At 37.5% G+C, this 23306-nt stretch overlaps 1 protein-coding gene across 5 annotated transcripts in view; it reads right to left on the bottom strand.

The window, feature by feature from the left end:
- Positions 1 to 23306, bottom strand: part of plce1 (phospholipase C, epsilon 1) — a 142245-nt gene that overhangs the window by 101062 nt on the left and 17877 nt on the right. For all 5 annotated transcript variants that reach the window (XM_062055664.1, XM_062055665.1, XM_062055668.1 and 2 more), the window contains 3 exons: positions 21382 to 21919; positions 20230 to 20595; positions 19949 to 20155 (listed from right to left, as the gene is read on the bottom strand). In XM_062055664.1, the coding sequence (XP_061911648.1) occupies positions 19949 to 20155; positions 20230 to 20595; positions 21382 to 21919 (1111 nt within the window). The remainder of the gene's footprint in view (positions 1 to 19948; positions 20156 to 20229; positions 20596 to 21381; positions 21920 to 23306) is intronic.

Genomic DNA, 23306 nt, shown 5'->3' with positions numbered 1-23306 from the left:
CTCAATCTGCTCAAAGGAAGGTCAGTTTTGTAGCTTCTGTAACGAGCTAAACTGTTTTCAGATGTGTGAACATGATTGCACAAGGGTTTTCTAATCATCAATTAGCCTTCTGAGCAAACACATAGTACCATTAGAACACTGGAGTGATAGTTGCTGGAAATGGGCCTCTATACACCTATGTAGATATTGCACCAAAAACCAGACATTTGCAGCTAGAATAGTCATTTACCACATTAGCAATGTATAGAGTGTATTTCTTTAAAGTTAAGACTAGTTTAAAGTTATCTTCATTGAAAAGTACAGTGCTTTTCCTTCAAAAATAAGGACATTTCAATGTGACCCCAAACTTTTGAACGGTAGTGTATGTATAATATTACAAAAATAAATTAAAACAAATTATTAGTAGTGTAATGAATGGACAAGACGAGTGATCAATTCCACAGGGAAGTGTCATTTTATAAGAATTAAGTGAAAATATGGAAGAATAAAATAACACTTTTAGAAGAAAAAAAGGACAAAAAAATGTTTACAAGGACAAAAAGTCGGAACTAAAGAAGATGTAGAAATCAATTGAAAAAAGCATATTACAAGAAAAAGTGTATTATATTTTAAAGGAAAAAGGAACACATGTATAGAGGAAAAGTTTAACATTATGAGGAAAAAAAGACAGCATTTTAAGGAGGAAAAACATTGTAACATTTCAGCACAGAATCTGAAAAAATTATCAGAAACTGGTGGAATATTGCAAAGGAAAGGAACATAATTTTGCAAAAAAAATAAAAAATATATAAAATGAGAAAAATAATGTAATATTTTGAAAGTGTAAAACTGACAAACAAATGAGTCATACATTTGGGGGAAAAAGTGTGATATCCAGACAAAATAAGTGTAAAACCACAAATAAGAGTAATTTTAGTATACAATAAGTATAATATTACAATACATTTCTGGATCTTAGGAGAAAAAGGTGTAATATACAAGGAAACATGTATAACTGCACAATAATTCATGAGTAAAAGTACAATGTTACCAAAAAAAGTTCAAATAAACATTCTAAAAGGTAATACACTTTTTTTCTTACAATATAATAAGTATATATAATTATAAATATTAGAAAGAATAAAATATATATTTTTCTTATAATTATATAAAAAAAAAGGGTATTAAATGAATTTTTTGTATTGTGATTTTACAAGAATTAAGTCATAATATTACAAAATGTACACAAGAGTTTCCATTTAAATCTAATTTAAACTGGCAGGCTGATCAAGACCTGAGAATGTTCGACTAATATCCCAGGTGTCAAACTTAAGGTCCGGTGATCACATCTAGCTCACCGCGTCATGTTATATAGCCTGCCAATGCTTGGAAATAATACGCGTAAATAGTGTACCTCGTCTTTGTTTCCCAAATGTATTTGTTCTCTCCGTTTTGACGGAAAAAATAAAACGTACTGCATAAAATTGCATCTTGTTTCAACTTTAATATTATCCCATATTGCAAACCATATTGCATGGTCAAACTTTCTAAACCATTGTTTGGGTTCAAGTAAAATCAAATACTGTAAATATCTGCTTGGCCGATGACACTCTAAAAATGACAATATATTTGACAGTGAAATGCTGTGGTTTTTACAGCACATCGCTGTATATAAAAAAGAAAACTCTACCGGTGTTTTACTCAGTAAAATTCTGTCAACTGAGCTGTTTTTGCCGTGAAATCCACGCTTCTTGTTTTTACTTTTTATTCCTGTAAAAGGAAAAAAGGCTAGCACATTTTGATGGTAAAAAACTGGCAGCTCTTTTGCCAGAATTGAAAAAAAAAAGTTTTTTCATTTCCAGTAAGATGTTGAAAAAAACATCAAAGATTTCACAGTCAAATCCTGGTCTCTAAGCTGCCAGTTTTTTCTCGTTAAAAAAACAGCGGTACTGTTTTTCCATTTACCGTAATATGTTGTAAAAAAGGAATGAATGGCCTTTAGTTTTTGCCAGATTTGTTGCTGTAAAATCAAAAAAAATGTTTGTACAGTGTGCATTAACCGTCCATCCGTTTTCTACCGCTTGTCCCTCTCTGCGTCGCGGGGGGTGCTGGAGCCTATAAATATATATAATAATTAGAGATGTCCGATAATATCAGCCTGCCGATATTATCGACCGATAAATGCTTTAAAATGTAATATCGTAAGTTATCGGTATCGTTTTTTTCATTATCGGCATCGGGTTTATTTTGTTTTTTAATTAAATCAACATAAAAAACACAAGATACACTTACAATTAGTGCACCAGCCCAAAAAACCTCCCTCCCCTATTTACACTCATTCACACAAAAGGGTTGTTTCCTTATGTTATTAATATTCTGGTTCCTACATTATATATCAATATATATCAATACAGTCTGCAAGGGATACAGTCCGTAAGCACACATGATTGTGCGTGCTGCTGGTCCACTAATACTACTAACCTTTAACAGTTAATTTGACTCATTTTCATTAATTACTAGTTTCTATGTTTTTCCATTGTTTTACTTTCTTTTTTATTCAAGAAAATGTTTTTAATTTATTTATCTTATTTTATTTAATTAATTTTTTTAAAAAGGACCTTATCTTCACCATACCTGGTTGTCCAAATTAGGCATAATAATGTATATATCGACTGTATATATCGGTATCGGTTGATATCAGTATTGGTAATTAAGAGTTGGACAATATAGGAATATCGGATATCGGCAAAAAAGCCATTATCGGACATCCCTAATAATAATCAAAGGCAGAGACAAATTCAAACATTACTTGCCGTCACAAGCGGCCCTCTGAGGGCGGTCATAACTGCGATGTGGCCCTTGACAAAAATGAGTTAGACACCCCTGCTACATCAAGAAAAACTATTTTAAATTAGATAAACTCAACGTGCGTGTGTGTGTGTTTGTGTGCTGACACGGTAGTAAGTCCTATTGAATGTGGTTATTAAACAAGTGGACATTTCCAATTGTGACATCAAAGTTGTGTTGAGGACAATGAAGACAGCAGCTGGCCAACCCTCAGCCCTTTGGCTTTTTGTTTTGCACGTCTTTGATCAACGCCGCTTGCTAATGAGGCATCCTATTTTCATCACTGATTGGACCACACTGGCTGGGTAATTACTTTTACAATTTTACTAATTACTAAGTCGGTGTGTAAATTACAGCAAATATACATATGGAAGATGCTGTGTGTGTGTGTGTGTGTGTGTGTGTGTGTGTGTGTGTGTGTGTGTGTGTGTGTGTGTGTGTGTGTGTGTGTGTGTGTGTGTGTGTGTGTGTGTGTGTGTGTGTGTGTGTGTGTGTGTGTGTGTGACAACTCTGCAGTGTTGCCCTCTAGTGGATTAACAACGACTGGGTCTTAGTTTTGTTTTATTATTACTTTTTGCAAAGCCTGCAAAACATGATGTGCACTGTAGTGTAGGCCCCACTAGGGGGCATCAAAAGCTTTGTTTCCAACAGCAAGGATGCTCACACTTCATCAATGACATTCAGTGAGTGCACATCCAGTATATAAATAATTATAGGAGCTTTTAAGTTAACATCATTGAAGTGTAGAGATTTACAAAGTGTAGAGATTTATACTGATGTCACACTTTCAACAAATATTTACACATTAAATGAGTTTGTTTAGTTTTGATTTAGGTTAAGCCCTTTGTCTGGCTCATATTATGAATGTTTGCAGGGATCAATTGTGTCATTCCGAAGTGCACTAATAATAGCACACAACAACAACAACAATGTGCTCTTATTTAAGCTATTTCCTTGTGGGACATAATCCCCCAGAGTTGGTGGGATACCCTCAGTGCTAATAAGCCATTACATGACAAGGACACTTTTAATGCACTTTGGCATGTTGTACAAGGGCTTTATAGTAATTATGTAGTAGTGAGTAGTTTGATTTCACAGAAAAAAATTCTATATTACAAGAAATATGTTTAATTTTATGCAAAATGCAATACTACAATAAAAACAAACTGTAATTTTATGAGAAAAATGTGTAATATTACCAATATAATTAAGAGGGGAACATAATGATATAAGAAAAAGAGCATGTGTAATACTAAAAGAATCATAATTTTAAGAGAAACAAAATGCAATATTAGTAGAAACCAAGAACACATTTACAAGACAAAACATTACAATGTTACAGCAAAAACATGCATTTTTTGAAAAGATATAATAAAGTATAAAAGGAAAAAATTATTAATTTAAAGGAGAACCAGTAGAAAAAAGCTGTAATTTTGCAAGAAAAAAAGGCCTAATTTTACAAGAGCATAATATTACAAGAAATTAAGGAGTAATTTAACAAAGGGAAAAGTGTAGCATTACAAGAAAAGGGCCATTTTATGAGAAAATGTAAAACATTTTACAAAAAAGAGCAATATTAATAAAATATACATGTTTGAGATGAAAAAAAGTGTAATACTAAACGACAAAAGCTGTAATTCTATGAGAAAAAGGTATAATATTACAAAAAAATTAGGAAAAGACATTTTAAGAAAAAGGTCATATATAATAATGCAAGAAAATAATCATAATTTTAGGAAAAAGACAATTCAATATTACAAGAAATTACAAGAAAAGATTTACAAAACAAAAAGTAACAACAAAAGTCATAATATATATAAAACTTTTTTAAAAAGGTGATTAATTTCTAAGGGAACATTATGTAATTTACGAGAAAAAAGTAAAGAGTGTAATATTAAATAAGGTGTAAATAAATAAAAAAATTACCATGACAAGAAAAGGGCCATTTTATAAAAAACATTTCATAATTTTACAAAAAAAGCTCAATATTATATAAAATACATATATTCTATGAGGAAACAACTGTAATGTTACAGGACAAAAGATTGTAATTCGTCAAGAAAAAGGTGTAATCGACAAGAAAAATAAATTTTAAGAAGTTGTACTGTCACAAAATACTTGACTTGCAGTGTAAAAAAGAAAAACAACTGTTTGTGAGAAGCTACAATGTCACTTGTTATGCACTTTCACTACAACAAAGGGTGTCCTGTTCCACACGACTTCCATGTGTGCCATCATACACTATGCAGACTTTACAGTCTCTTCTGCCACGGGGATGCAAGGCGGCTGAGCTAACAGAGCGTGTGCACGTTTCAAGCCGACAAAGTGTGGAAATAAAACACACCCGGACGAAGATTTTACACTCCAGTGTCACCCCAACAAAACAAACTTGATGTGTTTCAACTGAAAACAAACTCCACACCCACAGTCTATGGGGTGTTGAATGTGCAGTACTAGTAAAGTACTAAACAAGAGTGCGTTTCAGCACACAAACACAAATAATGTGTACCCCCCCAGCCCAAACGCCACACATGCTAATCTCTGGCTAAGCCCAAACACGCACAGAAAGTAGCCTGCTCGGCAAATTCCTTTGTAGCAGAACAAAAGCCGCTATGGGAATTTAAGCCGCATCCACGCCAGTGTTAATTTTGACAGCAGTTTTTAATTTAGTTTTAGTCTGTCTTTTGACAAAAATGTATTTTAATTTTAGTTATCACAATTGCACAAAACCGCACGCAAAAGAATCACTTTACTTACCACTGTAATTACCGGACTACAATACTCTTCATTCAATGACTGTAAATAATGTAAAAACAAGAGTATAAAGAAGTCATACTGTTCCATTACCTCTGTTCATACTACTGTCACTACTCAACTGCCAAAAGAACTGTAGACACCTTAATATTTATTACTTCCTATACTGTATATACCAGGCCTGGGCAATTATTTTGACTCGGGGCCCACATTTAGAGAAAAAAATGTGTCTGGGGGCCGGTACATCTATTTTTAGGAACACTAATACAAAACCTCACAATAATGTCTGATTGAGTGCTAAAAACGTTATGACAGACTGCCTTAAAAAACGTAATGGAATTTTAAATTTTTCTATGAACGATAAAACACTGAATATTGACAAAATATGAATGTTACACCCCCTTTCGATCGACATATTTTACAATCAAGTGAAACGCAACAAAAATGCAACAAACAGTGAAATATGAACGCGAAGGGTACAAAATAAACCCACCTACAATCTGATATATCTGATTTTTGCTGAATTTCCCCCAGGGATCAACAAAGTACTTTATATTCTATATATCACTAAGCTTTAGAACTTTGTTGTGAAAATCTCCTTCCGCGTCTGTGGAAACGCTTCCCGCCCACACTGCTTGGTGCCTCGTCTGAGCTGCTGTGACGTAGATTACCATAGTAACTAATTAGATGACCATAGTAACTAATTAGATGACCATAGTAACTAATTAGATGACCATAGTGACTGGTATATCATCCATAAGTGCAGATTCCAACCATTGAAATACTTTGTATAGTTCAAGACTTACGGTCATTAGAAAACATCATCTTGTACTAACGAGCACAGACACAACAAATACTCACTAGGTTTGGGCATCGATGAGAACCGGGGCTTACATTCGGATTTTCCCAGAGACGTCCACATTTTTTAAAGTCGATTCTCTGCGATTCTAAGACTTTCCATCTTAAAGATCTAAAAAAATTATTTGGGAATGTCCGGCGGGCCAGATTGAAAAGCTCAATGGGCCGCATGTGGCCCCTGGGCCTTAATTTGCCCAGGGTCTGGTATATACTGTGTATACTATTTGACATTGCACTGGTACTGTACTTTTACTTGTACTGATACTTCTACCATAACTACTGGGACTTATTGTGCAACTTGTTGTCTTGTAATTAATGTACATCAGAGCTATTCAAATTTTTATATTTTTTGTATTTAGTGTATTAGATTCAGCAACTAGTGTTTGGATCCCACTGTACGCAATATCTGAAGAGCATGGAAAAAAGCATTTCACTGTGGTGTACTCTGCATGTGACGAATAGAACCTTGAACATAGTTGAATTTTAGTAATCTAAATTGATTTCAGTTAAGTCTAGTTTTATTCAAGGAAATTATATCATATTTCAGTCAGCTATATTTACAGTGAATATAGTTGACTAAAAGTATAAAATATAACACCTCTTTAAAGTTCATTTGCAAGCACCTTTATTTAGACTACATGCAAAACATTAGTTTAACTCAAAAGTAGCATGATCCTACAGTCAGGAATGATGTACCGTGTTTTCCGGAATATAGAGTGGTATATAAGCCGCACCCACTAAAATAATTGTTTATACATACTCAGTGGCCTAGTGGTTAGAGTGTCCGCCCTGAGATTGGTAGGTTGTGAGTTCAAACCCGGCCGAGTCGTACAAAGACTATACAAATGGGACCCATTACCTCCCTGCTTGACACTCAGCATCAAGGGTTGGAATTGGGGGCTAAATCACCGAAAAGTATTCTCGGGCGCGGCCACCGCTGCTGCCCACTGCTCCCCTCACCTCCCAGGGGAGTGGAACAAGGGGATGGGTCAAATGCAGAGGACAAATTTCACCACACCTAGTGTGTGTGTGACAATCATTGGTACTTTAACTTTAACTTAACTAATATATTAGCTGCAACGGACTATAAGCCACAGATGAAATGTGTTCAGGGTTTCCCCTTGATGTAATTGAATGTGTATTTGTTCTGTTGTGTTACGGTGCGGATGTTCTCCCGAAATATGTTTGTCATTCTTGTTTGGTGTGGGTTCACAGTGTGGCGCATATTAGTAACAGTGTTAAAGTTGTTTAAACGGTCACCCTCAGTGTGACCCGTATGGCTGTTGACCAAGTATGCATGGCATTCACTTGTGTGTGTGAATAGCCGTAGATATTATGTGATTGGGCCGGCACGCAAAGGCAGTACCTTTCAGGTTTATTGGCGCTCTGTACTTCTCCCTACGTCCGTGTACCACTCCGTACAGCGGCGTTTTAAAAAGTCATAAATTTTACTTTTGAAACTGATACCGATAATTTCCGATATTACATTTTAAAGCATTTATCGGCCGATAATATCGGACATCTCTAATTTATCATTTAGAATGCATTAAAAAAATCCATTCTTTGTCATGTCTTTCATAATGATTGTGAATGATAGGCAAATAAAAAAAAAAAAGTGCAGTTCCCCTTTAAGTGTTCCGAAACAGGGCCTGTAACAATGCAGTAAAACAGCTGATCAAACAAAACAGAAGTCATTGTCATGGGCCCACTAGCAGCGGAAGCTAGCTCTCCAATCAGCTAAACAGACTCAATAACTCCACAGTGACGTTTTGGTGACACTAGCAAACGTGTTAGCATATTTGCTAATGCTAACAACACTAACTTGATTATATTATGATAGCACGTACAAAGATGCATGAAAACACTCCCACAGACATCACACAGGGGATAGTTTTGTAAGAATGAATTGTTTTAGTTATATGGTAAAATTTACAAACGTTGCTTGGAGTGAAGAATGAAGAATCCATACGAGTAGGAATGCTATGGAAGACAGAACAGCGCTTATATTTCCGGTTTGAAGGCACTAAACAGAAGGAAATGTCTGTTAAAAACTATTTGTTGAATTCAAAACATTATGGCCGTTGGCAAAGAAAAATCCATGAATTCGCAGCACCGTTTTATAAGCCACGGGGTTATACCGGAATTTATGGTAGTTAGTAATTTTTTGCTCCACAGGTCAATGCCAATAAATATATTTCAAGCGTGTTTAAAACAATGTTTACGCTCAGTCTCTGTCAAAGCAGGTGTGTATGTGTGTTGTGAAACTGAGTTAGGATGCAGGCCTTCATTATAAAAAAACAAAAAAGCAGAAGCAACAAATACACATAGTTGGGTAGATGTCACCATCGATCACTCGCATGCTGATGGCATCATATAGCGTCAACAATTAAATAAGTCGTCTTCACTTTCTCCCAGATGTACACATATTACTACGTGAAACATGTTAAATCCACACATTTTGGTATTGGCGGTGAGAAATCCATCTTCCTCATTTCATAAGGAAAAGTATCCGATTGACTCTCCTTTGTAACTAACTAGGGATGTCCGATAAATGCTTTAAAATGTAATATAGGAAATTATCGGTATCAGTTTCATAATTATCGGTATCGGCTTCTAAAAGTAAAATGTATGACGTTTTAAAACGGCGCTGAGTACACGGACGTAGGGAGAGGTACAGAGTGCCAATAAACCTTAAAGGCATTTCCCATCCATCCATCCATGGATGATGGATGGGATGGCATTTCCTTCGCTTCCGTGCCATCCGAGTCACATAATATCTACCGGCTGTTCTCATCACGAATTATTGCAAGGCATACTTGGTCAACAGCCATACAGGTCACACTGAGGGTGGCCGTATAAAGAACTTTAACACTGTTACAAATATGTGCCACACTGTGAACCCACACCAAACAAGAATGATAAACACATTTCGGGAGAACATCCGCACCGTAACACAACATAAACACAACAGAACAAATACCCAGAATCCCTTGCAGTACTAACTCTACCGGGACGCTACAATATAAACCCCCCGGTACCCCCTACCCCCACCTCAACCTCATCATAGTCTCTCTCAGGGAGAGCATGTCCCAAATTCCAAGCTGCTGTTTGGATAGATAGATAGATAGATAGATAGATAGATAGATAGATAGATAGATAGATAGATAGATAGATAGATAGATAGATAGATAGATAGATAGATAGATAGATAGATAGATAGATAGATAGATAGATAGATAGATAGATAGATAGATAGATAGATAGATAGATAGATAGATAGATAGATAGATAGATAGATAGTACTTTATTGATTCCTTCAGGAAAGTTCCCTCAGGAAAATTAAAATTCCAGCAGCAGTGTACAGAATTGAGATCGAATTTAAAAAATAAAAAGTAAATAATGGGGGTATGAATGGAAACAGAATAGAAAAATATTACAATAAGAATAAAAATAAAAAGCAACAATAAGAATAAAAATATAACAGTAAAATAAGAATATAACAAGAGAAACTAGGCAGTAGTGACCATGTTATGAAAAGTATTGCACTGTTATTGTTTTGAGGCATGTTAAAAAAAATAATGCACTTTGTGACTTCAATAATAAATATGACAGTGCCATGTTGGCATTTTTTTCCATAACTTGAGTTGATTTATTTTGGAAAACCTTGTTACATTGTTTAATGCATCCAGCAGGGCATCACAACAAAATTAGGCATAATAATGTGTTAATTCCACGACTGTATATATCGGTATCGGTTGATATCAGTATCGGTAATTAAGAGTTGGACAATATCGGAATATCGGTAAAAAAGTCATTATCGGACATCTCTATAACTAACCCTTTTTTCATATGTACACTGTTAAAGAGCTGTGATTGGATATATTCTGAACTTGTTCCAACCTTTCTACAAGACCAAATAAAAAATGATTGGGTTTCATTTCTGTCAACATTTGCGTCTCGTTTTTATTCGGGGACGAAAATGTCAGCTTATTTTGCCATGTTTTAGTCAACATACATTTGTTTTGTTTCGTTATATTCCTATTTTCACCATATGTTGTTGACAATAAAGACGAAAATGATTAGTCAACGAAATAAACACTAATCTATGCAGACCTCCATTACGGCAGCATCGAAACAGGAGTACAGAACACACAGCAGTTGATAAAGGACTTTGTCAAGCCTAAAATGATACATGCTAAGGGCAATTTTTTCTGAGATCTTATGATGCTTCTGTAGTAAATGAGAAAGTGCATGTTTGTGTCTTGTCTGAATTCCTTTCCCAGGACACGGGTTGATGAAACATGTCAACGTTCTGGCTCGAGTCTTCCCGTAATGACACCAGTAAACAAAGTGTCCCTCGGGGACATGCTCTATTCCCGTAAGCCGGAACTTGTATCATCTGTAATAAGACGAGCAATAATTACACGGATATGTCTCAGATCTACGCCTCACTGCCAGTGCGTGTGGCGTGGTCACTTAGCACTCAGCCAGACGCCACCACTCGGGTTACTGTTCATTAAAATGCTTTTGGCAGGGCTGTAATTGGTAGTGTGGCTAGTTGAGTGCACAAGGGCATTCAAAACATTCCACTTTTCTCTCTTTGACTTCTCGGATACAAAAACCCCCACTAATTATTTGGGTAATAAGACCATCAGTGCTAAAAAAGAAAGTACAACAAGTACACAGAACAAGAATTATGAGGAACATCTTGAACCCTTTTTTTTCTCTTTTTTTTTTTTTATATCGAGACCAAGATTATTTATGTATTTAATATGTGTTTGCTTACTATGGTGTAATATTTATTTATTATTTATTTGTTCACTGTTCTGTTACAGAGAACAAGGAAATTGGATCAAATTGCTATGGTATGAAAAGGGGTAGGATTAAATAAGCTCTGCTTCTTCCTACTCCTTTTTGGACGTGCTGTAATGAAACAACTGGAATTGTGTGATGCATTACATTGTATCGTATGCATGTTCCAAATAAACTGAAACTGAACTGAACAACAGACTTATACTACTGCTGAACCGCCAAAGTCAACACAATTTTAGGAAAAATACACTTCCAAGGAGGTTTAAAAGTCAACATATTGTGCCTGCATAACAATCATACAAAACGTTTTTGAATAACCTGATGAGGAGACGGAAATTAAGCATGTATAAAGCAAATACAATTGGACATGAAATTCAACCTTAGGGTGCTCTGCAATGTATCAAAAAAACACGTCAAAAAGCTGTTTTTCTTCTTTTCCACCAATACTAAAATGTAATTTTCTTTCTCTCACTCCTTCCCTCTCTCAGCCTGATCGTATTCCACCTAGCCTCATATAATCCTGTATGCTTTGGCCCGTGTCATTAGTTGTAGCAATAAACACACACACACACAGGGCTGTGGCGAGATAGGCCAGAAAAACTGCTTGGGAGTCTTACACTTGCACAGTGGGGGTCAGTGGGCTATAGGCTGGTAGACTGGTGGTTTACAGCCAGTACTTTCAGAGAGTAATTACACACAATTACAGTAATAATTGGGTGAATCTTTGACTCGAAGGTCAGGTTGAAGCTTAGGCTTTAAGCTCAGTTTCAGACTGAGGATGAGTTTACTTGTGAATGTGACAATAAAGCACCTTGTTGAAAAGGTTCCTGCTGTGTTAACACAACATTAACGTATTTAAAACAGTTGTGCAAAGTTCTAGACATCAGTCTTTGCCAGGAATGTCGCGATATGAAAATTTCATATCACAAGTATTGTGAGTGACCAAAATGATCACGATTTCATCACGGCGTTGTTGAATGTGCTTAAAAAAGTACTTGCACACGCTGAAATCTTTTAACCACATTTTGTTTAATGTATATTGTTTATCTTTTAGAAATAAACAATATACTTTCCTTGGCAGTAAAAACATCAAAATATTGCTATGGCTTCTTCAGAGCTATATTTTTTTTATTTTGGTGTTTATATATGTTTATCGTCCTTTTATCGTTTTGATTTGTAAAGGTCGTAAAGGAGAAAGAAAGGATTGTTTTTTCTTTCATTTTATTTCCTGAAGTTTTCATTAAAATTTACCCATAACTTTTTAAATTATGTTGTTAAATTCCTAGTTTGTGAACCCGTTCTCAAACAATGGCAATAAAACTATTGTGATTCTGATTCTGATTCTGAACAGACAAACAAACAAACCCTGGCAAAAACACAACATCTTTGCTCTGCGTACTGCAAGGCAAAGTCGCCGCCTACGTCTGGAGCGTTTCCAAGACGACACATAAAGCCGGTCAGAAATTGTGATGTTTTAACCCACATCTTTTTTAATAACATTGAATCAACTCGTGGTTTAAATTGATTTGTTATTCATGTTTTACGTAGAAAATGCGGCAGAGGAGGCCAAGCATCTATTTGGGAGGTATTTACATAGTTAACCGTTAAATTGTCAGCTAACTTTTCTGAGAATTAGAATTTTCCAAAGTGCCCCCACGACCCCAAAAGGGACAAGTGGTAGAAAATGGATGGATGGATGGGTATTAGATGTCCACTACAGAGGACACCGTTTTTTAAAGTTAAAAGTTAAAAGACATAAACTTGAACATTATTGTGTTTATCCTAAACATTCCTGCCACTTAATTGTACACATTATAACATGTTTAAGTCGTTTTTTGGACATATATCACAATAATATCGTGCTGTAGGCTTTTATACCGTTACATCACTACTAAATAGCATATAACACTAAAGCGTTGCTGTTACATTTACAGTATTAGATTTATCATGTGTTTACTTTGCTTTTTTAGGATAGAAGTGCACATTACTGTCTCCTTAAGAGACGGTGCCTCTTGTGGACACCTGTGCAGATGAAAGCTAATAAAGTGACTCCACTTACTAAGAAGGAACTATGACAGAAGTTTATAGCAGCAAATAAAAAACAAATCTCATCGCGACGTTAAATGTTGCGATAGTTCGCCATACTACCGTATTTTCCGCACTATAAGGCGCACCTAAAAACCTCCGATTTTCTCAAAAGCTGACACGCGCCTTATAATCCGGTGCGCCTTATATATGGACCAATATTGAGCCACAACAAACCTAAACTTCATTTTCATAAAGTTTAGGTCTCGCAACTAAGGTAAACAGCCGGCAACTTCTTTTTCCCCCGTAGAAGAAGAAGCGCTTCTTCTTCTACGGTAAGCAGCCGCCAACTTCTTATTGTTATTGCTCTGCACTATTTCGAGTGTTACTATATTGTGATTGCACTAACGTTTGATTTACCGTAACAGTATCACTGTTTTTTACGTGTTTATTGAATCAGGGAAAAGTTCCCCTTCACTATGTGATATAAATGTTACACTACATGTTATACCTTGCTGTTGTTAAAAGATAAACAAAACAACACGTCACTGACTTTACCTCGGGGGAAATAATAAAACAGATGTTTATTCATTTTGGGAGTGAACAGAGTTGTCAGAACAATGGTTTGTAATCTATTAATAAAGTTTGACTGACCTACCTGACTGTTTTGTTGACATTCCCTTTAGCGCAGCTCCATCTAATGGATGCATAGGTGCGCCTTATAATCCGGTGCGCCTTATATATGAACAAAGTTTTGAAATATGCCATTTATTGAGGGTGCGCCTTATAATCCGGTGCGCCTTATAGTGCGGAAAATAAGGTAATATATTGTCACACTTCTACATGTTAACATAGTTCATTAATGTATGTACTGTCCAGCTTAGAGCCAGAGTATAAAAAAAAAAGTATTTTATTATTAGAAGAAACCACACTATTTTTTAAATGGATAGACCAAAGGTGTCAAACTTATTTTTTTGTAGGTCCACATCGTAGTTATGACTGACCTCAAAGCTGCTTGATTGTAACAGTAAATGTATATAAATAATAATTTGTATAATCACCTCAAGATATTAATGCACAATTGCCTATGCATTTGGTTTTGGGTTTTTTACGTACAAATTGATGAATAAATGAAGGGTGACAAGAAGATATTTAAGTGTTTATTCTAACCAAACAATGCTTGGAATATATGTTACAGTATATGGTAATATTAAACTTAAAAGACATGCAATTGCATGCAGTACATGTCATTTTTCTGTCAAAATTGCAAGAACAAATACATATCTTAAGAAAGATTAAGTGTTTTATTGACGCATATTATTTCTAAGGCTTAAAATGATGCACCTTGAGTTTGACAACTGTGGGATAGACTTTAATGTTCAACTCCAAGTGATTTTCCTACTTCATCTTAAAATTTACCACGGACTGCGACCCGCTGGTTGAATACTCCTGAGCCAGACAACTAAGTTCTACGCGTTTTAAAGATGGCAAGCTGTAGTTTTGCTGGCAACTCTCGCTTATTTGAATGGCTTCATTATTAAAGCAGCTCCGCTCGGGCTGTATCCCTGCAACCACAAAGGAGTCATAAAAGAAAAACACTCCGCCAAAGTCAGAAACCACACTGTGGATGCCTCTCCACGTGAGTAACTGTAGACAGTGCCGGATTGTGTTGCGGTAGTCCGGTGTGTGTACGAGCGAAGCCGCAGAAAACACAAATACATCCATGTCGGCATCGTAAAATGCAAAACAACACAGGCACATGCAAAGTTGCCCGTACTCTGTCTTTTTGTATTTGAATAAGTCGCGTGCATGGGGGATTGTAACATTGTTTTAGAACTTTAATTACAAATTCCGGTCATGCTCATTTGCCAGCCCGCCAATTTACGCGGCTCCGTGGTAGATGCCAACTCTGCATTTACACACTTGGACAGAAGGCTCAGTCATTGGGCCTGTCAGTAATATAGGGAGCAGAACCAACAGGGGGGAATAAATCACTTTTCTGCAGCAGAGAGCCTTCCCTGAACAAAGAGCCTGTGTGTGCGTGTGTGTGTGTGTTTTGGTCTATCAGCATACTTCTACAACCAATTATTCATCTCTAATGCATAACAGGCATTAGAGATGAATAACCCCCCCCCCCCCCCCCCCAAAAAAAAACCCAGCAAAGAGGTAAATAAGCAAAAACCACAGCCATGGAGAGCAGCACTCCAAGAGAAATCCGAACTTGAGAAACAAAACCTCGTCCAAACCGATGCCTTATCGTCAGTGGAAATTTTCACATCTCAAATTAACAATAAGACCAAAGTTACTATGAAGCTGGAACACTGGCGGTTAGTGATTATTTTTTCACTGTCCTTTTCCAATGTTGATTTTTTTATACTTTTATCTTTAAGGGATGTAACGATTACAGGTAATAAATAGAGATGTCCGATACCGATAAATGCTTTAAAATGTAATATCGGAAATTATCTGTATCGGTTTCAAAATTATCAGTATCGGTTTCAAAAAGTAAAATGCATGACTTTTTAAAACGCCGTTGTGTACACGGACGTAGGGAGAAGTACAGAGCGCCAATAGACCTTAATGGCACTGCTTTTGCGTGCCGGCCCAGTCACATAATATCTACGGTTTTTCACACACACAAGTGAATGGAACGCATACTTGGTCAACAGCCATAGAGGTCACACTGAGGGTAGCCGTATAAACAACTTTAACACTGTTACAAATATGCGCCACACTGTGAACCCACACCAAACATGAATGACAAACACATTTCGGGAGAACATCCGCACCGTAACACAACATAAACACAACAGAACAAATACCCAGAAACCCTTGCAGCACTAACTCTTCCGGGACGCTACAATATACACCCCCCGCTACCCCCTACCCCGCCCCCCCAACCCCGCCCACCTCAACCTCCTCATGCTCTCTCAGGGAGAGCATGTCCCAAATTCCAAGCTGCTGTTTTGAGGCATGTTAAAAAAAATAATGCACTTTGTGACTTCAATAATAAATATGGCAATGCCATGTTGGCATTTTTTTCCATAACTTGAGTTGATTTATTTTGGAAAACCTTGTTACATTGTTTAATGCATCCAGCGGGGCATCACAACAAAATTAGGCATAATAATGTGTTAATTCCACGACTGTATATATCGGTATCGGTTGATATCGGAATCGGTTATTAAGATCGGCAAAAAAGCCATTATCGGACATCTCTTGTAATAATAATAACTGCAGTAAAACTCCCGACAGCTAGTATTACCATTTCAAATTAAAATGATCGAAAAACCGTGATGAATGACTGCACTTTCTTTGATAAACTCACGGACAGACTGGCACCCGCTTGCTAGCTTAAATGCTAATATGAAAACAAGAGACATTAACGTATTTCCCCTCTAAGAAACAACATACCACAATCTAAATTGATATAATAAACACATTGCTGTCTGAGCAACTAAGATGCACATTGAACCTACAAGTTGTGCTCGCTTACACCAGACGGATCGTTCCATACTCCAAAATACAAGATGGAGATGTTTGTACTGTAAGTTCAAGGACGGCTGAACAGGGTAGGATGCCACAAATAAATAACACAATTTATGTCTTTCGCATTTTTTATTTAAATAAATCTTAAAGTGCTACAGTACAAACCATTATTTTAAAACAATACAAGTTCATACATTAAAAAAGATAATAACGTTTATAATTTTGGTCACGATTACCGTGATATTTAATCCCTATTCAACCTAATGACAGTCTTGTAGTGTGTAGGGGAGGGGCCAGAATCATATAACAAAAGCGGCCTCTGCTGTCCTAAATTTGCACTTAAGTGACCTACAAAGTAGATGGCTGAAGACGTACTCCAACAAGTTGGTACACTTTGACAGCCATTTAGGACCTGGAACTGGCGAGAACGACACGAAAAGACGCTTGGAGGTGTTTAGATGTTTTTTCAAGGACTTTATAGGCAGAGGCAGAATTGAAGCAGACTTTGATCGCATTTATTTATTATCAAAAATGCATTAAAAAAAAAAACATCCATCGTCATGTCTCTCATAATTATCATAAAGATTTGGGAATGATAGGCAAAATACCCAAAAAGTGCAGTCCCCTTTAAGTTGAAAGCAAAAAAAAGAAATGTGAAAACCCGATGATTGACACACTGAATAAAAGCACACATTTTAAGACTGAGAATAAATGTGTTAAATAAAATTGCACATTTTTCACATTTATATATGTATATATATACTGTATATATATATATATATATATATATATATATATATATATATATATACTGTATATATATATATATATATATATATATTATATATATATATATATATATATATATATATATATATATATATATATATATATATATATATATATATATATATGTACACACACACACACACACACACACACACACACACACACACATATGTACATATATATACATATTAGGGCTGCAACAACTAATCGATTAAATCGATTAAAATCGATTATAAAAACAGTTGCCGATTAATTTAGTCATCGATTCGTGGAACTATGCTATGCGCATGCGCGGAGGCTTTTTTTAATTTCATTAAAAATATATATATATTTTTTTTTTTTATAAACCTTTATTTATAAACTGCAACATTTACAAACAGCTGAGAAACAATAATCAAAATAAGTACAAAAACAGTACAAAACAGCGCCAGGACGGCACTGAGGCTACGTCTCATGAGTGGCGTAAGCTAGCCAATGATGTGTCATGTGCAGCTCACGTGACCACGCCGTCTGGAAACATTCGAAAAATGGCGCAGGAAACAGTACCGATAGTTTAGCGGAGAAACATCTTGAGGTTATTGCTTCAATGGAGAAAAGTGTACAACCTAAGTCGTCAAAAGTGTGGGAACACTTTACTTTAAAGACTTCAAAGAAGAGCGCGTTTCCTGCAAAGTGGCATGGAAGTACAACATTGCTTCAGGAGCACCTGAAAAGGAAACATGTTGGAGCCATGGATGAAGGGAAGAACTCACAGTACGTAACTTTTTAAGTCCAGAATGGCAACAAGCATTCATGAGTTCAGCTTTTTTGTAAGTAACGTTAAAGTTATGCCTTTGTTGCAACGCGGGGCTGATAATGTGTCTCCGGCACATTTGACTCCGTTTTGAGAGAGAAAACGCACGGTTACCAATTTGGAAATAATTGTAACGGACAGAAATATCTCAGGTTGGTTTCATAATGGATCAATGTAGCCGGGCCGATAAAGCTATATAAACATATTTAGATTTGAGTGACGCTTTAGTATAACTAAACGTTATGAAGGTGCTGGAATATTTCATGCTATTATTCAGAGGCAGCTTAAAATTAATCCTTTATTATTCACAACAGAAACATGTACAATATCTGATTCAGTTCTGATGAGTTACATTTCTGTGTTATTATTGGTGTATGCTGCACCCCCAATGTCCACAACATGGTGCCAGTATGCTGTTTTTTTTTCAATAAAATACTGGAAAGGATAGATATGTAGTTTGTCTCTTTTATCCGATTATTAATCGATTAATCGAAGTAATAATCGACAGATTAATTGATAGTTGCAGCCCTAATACATATACATACATATACATACCTACTCAGTGGCCTAGTCGTTAGAGTGTCCGCCCTGAGATCGGTAGGTTGTGAGTTCAAACCCCGGCCGAGTCATACCAAAGACTATAAAAATGGGACCCATTACCTCCCTGCTTGGCACTCAGCATCAAGGGTTGGAATTGGGGGTTAAATCACCAAAAATGATTCCCGGGCGCGGCACCGCTGCTGCCCACTGCTCCCCTCACCTCCCAGGGGGTGAACAAGGGGATGGGTCAAATGCAGAGGACAAATTTCACCACACCTAGTGTGTGTGTGACAATCATTGGTACTTTAACTACATGCATATATACATATGCATATATACATACAGTACATATACCCAAATAGCCACCAGTTTGCGCCTACAGCCCCTTCGACAACCACCAGATATTCATACACCAGTCTGAGTGGCACTAGGAGCAAGGGTAAAATGTCTTGACCAAGGAACTCAAACCTGTCACATCTATCCACCTCGCCACGGCCACGCTGTCCCCTGTATATACATACACACACACACACACACACACACACACACACACACACACACACACACACACACACACACACACACACACACACACACACACACACACACACACACACACACACACACACACACACACACACACACACACACACACACAAAGAGACACACGTGTGTAATAATTTATTTAAAAAAAAGGTTATAAAATATAATTTTGTCATAAAAATATATACTTTTTAAAACTTTAATCATTTTATTGGACCCAATACTTGTTTTAGTGTTAAGACAAAAGGCAAAAATGCATTTTAATGCTAAAATTTAATGGCAGTGTTCTGGCACCTTACATAGAGTAACTCCAAGGAGAGTGATGTAACGCCATAAAACCTGACTAGCTCTCATGGAACTCCAAGAACCTTAGCGTAGTAATATTATGGAAAGTATTTATTAGTGGTCATGATTGGTGAAGAGTAGCAGGGGGTTTCATTGTCAAACATTAATAGTGCACATACATAAAAAGCTGCATTTTAACGTTTTGTATCCTTCATCAACATAACAGCTCCTTACCTTGTGCATCTTGGCCCAGACAAAGAGCAACATCATCCTGCAGACTCTAAAGTGTTCCACATGGTGCTTAAGAATTGGCCGGATATCCTCCTCGCTCGGTCGCTGTGTCAAGTGGCGAGCAACCTCCTCAGAGGCTTCCTCTGAGATGCGTCCCGACGGCAGCGTTCTGACGATCGCCTTGGTTCCAGTGCACACCGACTTGGTCATCTTACAGAGAGACAAGTCGATACATCAACAATTGTCCAGAAAGACATCAGAATGATTAGTTTACAAAAATGTACCTTCTGATTGTTCTTAAAGAACCGCCTCACCAGGAGGGTAGAACGATCCTTACGGTTCCTAACAAACTCAGAGTCGTCTTCTCCAGCCTCCCCATCGCTACTGCAACTACTGCTGCTGCCCCCACTAAAGCTCCCGGCCCTCCCTTCCGACGACATCCTCTTGTCCCGCATGGATTCAAGAGACGCCCGTCGCAGGAAGAACCTCTCCAAGGAGCTTCGACTCGGCCTCCTGTTCAGACCCTCTAAGCTCACGTAGTCGTCTTTGACTCGGTGTCTGCGAATCAGTCCGTTGTGACGTCGCTGTCGGCAAGCGGGCAGCAGGGGGGAGTTAGGTTCACTGGAGGGATCGCAGTGGGATGGTGTTGTCTAAAGGGAGAAAACAGGAAAAACTATTTTTATAAATAGTGCCAAGATAACATGACTAAAACAACATTTCCACCACGCAGTATAGTTTGGGTCAATAAATGAAAGTGGACTTAAAACAGAAGTCTGGGGTACTCCATAGAATCGGATAGGATTTGTATTCACCAAATAGAGTACAAAATGTGTGTATAGTGCATAAATTCCTGTTTCAATGCTAGTGTTGACTTTAGGCTAGAATGGAGCTGAGCTTAAAATAGCCAATGCCATGTTGTTCTTCTTTAGAGATTGAATCAACAGCACCTACGCTGGTTACAGCCAAGTAGTGCACTCTGGTTGCCTCAGTTGCGATTCATAATTGACAATCACTTCTTCCTGAGATCGGTAGGTCGTGAGTTCAAACCCCGGCCGAGTCATACCAAAGACTATAAAAATGGGACCCATTACCTCCCTGCTTGGCGCTCAGCATCAAGGGTTGGAATTGGGGGTTAAATCACCAAAATGATTCCCGGGCGCGGCCACCGCTGCTGCTCACTATTCCCCTCACCTCCCAGGGTGTGAACAAGGGGATGGGTCAAATGCACAAATTTGACCACACCTAGTGTGTGTGTGACTATCATTGGTACTTTAACTTTAACTTTAAAAAGCATCAGAATCATTAATTAATTGATTGTAATGACCATTCCTTAGCTTAATCGGCCAGCCTAGGCCTTACCGCTCCTCACCGTATTTTGCCAAAGTTGACAATACTGCTTGGTGGAAATGCGGTTTACCCACCGCTGTATTTGATACCTTGCAGAAATCCAGCGCTGACACGGGCAGGCTGGAGCGACGCATGTGTCGTCGCCGGTTGGACCAAAAGATGCTGGGACTGCGCGACTGGCTGTTAGCAGGGCTGGAGCTAGAGCTGGATGTGGGAGTGTGACAACAATTTCCTGGGTTGTCACGCCGGGTAAAAGTGCCCTTACCACCAAAGTCCAGCTGGCACAACGATCCTCCTGAACCAAGCGTTGGAGTTAGTCCTTCTATTCTTTCGTCAACCAAAAGCTTCTCCTCAAAATATTCCTTGTCCAAAATGGAGTCTTTCTCACAGTCACACAACAGCTTCCTGTAATAAATGAGAGCGGGGCTACTGCGCTGCCTTGGCAGCCACGACTGGTCCCGGTGCTGACGGACTTCTTGGCTGTCACTCGAGTCTCTGGTTTCCCTGTCGTGCCTGAGTGCGGTGCAAGGTGGTGTTGAACGCTTCTCCAGGACGACGGTCCTGAATGGGCTTTGATTTTCTTCAGTGGCCATCGCGCCTGCAGACGGCGGGTTGTTCCACTGTTTGCTGAAAAGGAGTCAGACTTTATTGTGACAGGCAATAAATGTTGTTTAACTATCTGAGATGTTTTATCTGCCAGTCATATTTGAGCCTCCAATTATAGACTCCATAAAGCAGCAAAGGGAAATGAGCTCTGCAGAGGAAATGAACTTTGCAGCTTTATTACATATGGAAGCAGCATTTTTATGTTTACAAACATGGAGAAATTAGCTTCTTCTAAAAACGAGAAGAAAAAGTATTCAAACTATTAGTGGTGTAACGGTACAACATAGTCACGGTTCGGTACGTCCTTCCGTCTAAAACAGATCTGGGCAATTATTTTGACTCGGGGGGCCAAATTTAGAGAAAATAATGTGTCTGGGGGCCAGTTTATCTAATTTTAGGAACACTAATACAAAACCTCACAATAATGTCGGATTGAATGCTAAAAACGATATGACAGACCACCTTAAAAACGCAGTGGAATTTAATTTTTTTTTACTGACTGACACCCAGAATGTACATGAAAATAAAGAATGTGGGATTTACAATATTAACTATGAACGATAAAACACTGAATATTGACAACATATGAACGCCACACCCCCTCTCGATTGACATATTTTACAATCAAGCGAAATGCAACAAAAATGCAACAAACAGCAAAATATAAACGCGAACAGTAACAAATAAACCCACCTACAATCTGATACATCTGATATATCACTAAGCTTTAGAACTTTGTTGTAAAAATCTCCTTTCGCATCTGTCCCTGACACCCAGGCTGGCCGCTCTGGAAACACTCTGTGGAAACGCTCCCCACCCACACTGCTTGGTGCCTCATCTGAGCTGCTGTGACTTAGATTACCATAGTAACTAGTATATCATGCAAAAGCGCAGATTCCAACCATTGAAATACTTTGTATAGTTCAAGACCTACGGTAATTTAAAAACATCACTGCACATCATAATGGCAGCTACAGTTTCAATTTTAAAGATCTAAAAAAATAATTTGGGGATGTCCGGCGGGCCAGATTGAAATACTCAACGGGCCGTATGCGGCTCCCTGGCCTTCATTTGCCCAGGTCTTGGTTTAAAAGGTCAACTATTGGCATAAATGCCATGCGGCTATATTAAAACGTATGATAAATTCTTAATTCAGGCTAAAATACGCTTGTGTCACATAGCCTTCATCCTCTCTGACGACGTCATGATTTGTTCGGTTTACTTTTAATGCACAGTACATACAGTATTGCTTGTAATCTGGAGGAAAAGACATTGGAATGTGCAACCGATGGACGACTCGCGCCAGAGGACGGGCAAATTCGCAAGGCTACTGGGCCATTTGGGACATGGGACAACAAAGAGCTATGTAATTGTTAATAAAACTGTCAAAGATTTTTTTTTATTGATG

This window comes from Entelurus aequoreus, linkage group LG08 (genome assembly GCF_033978785.1).
Source record: "Entelurus aequoreus isolate RoL-2023_Sb linkage group LG08, RoL_Eaeq_v1.1, whole genome shotgun sequence".
Lineage (NCBI taxonomy): Eukaryota > Metazoa > Chordata > Actinopteri > Syngnathiformes > Syngnathidae > Entelurus > Entelurus aequoreus.
This window is presented reverse-complemented; position numbering and strand designations above follow the sequence as displayed.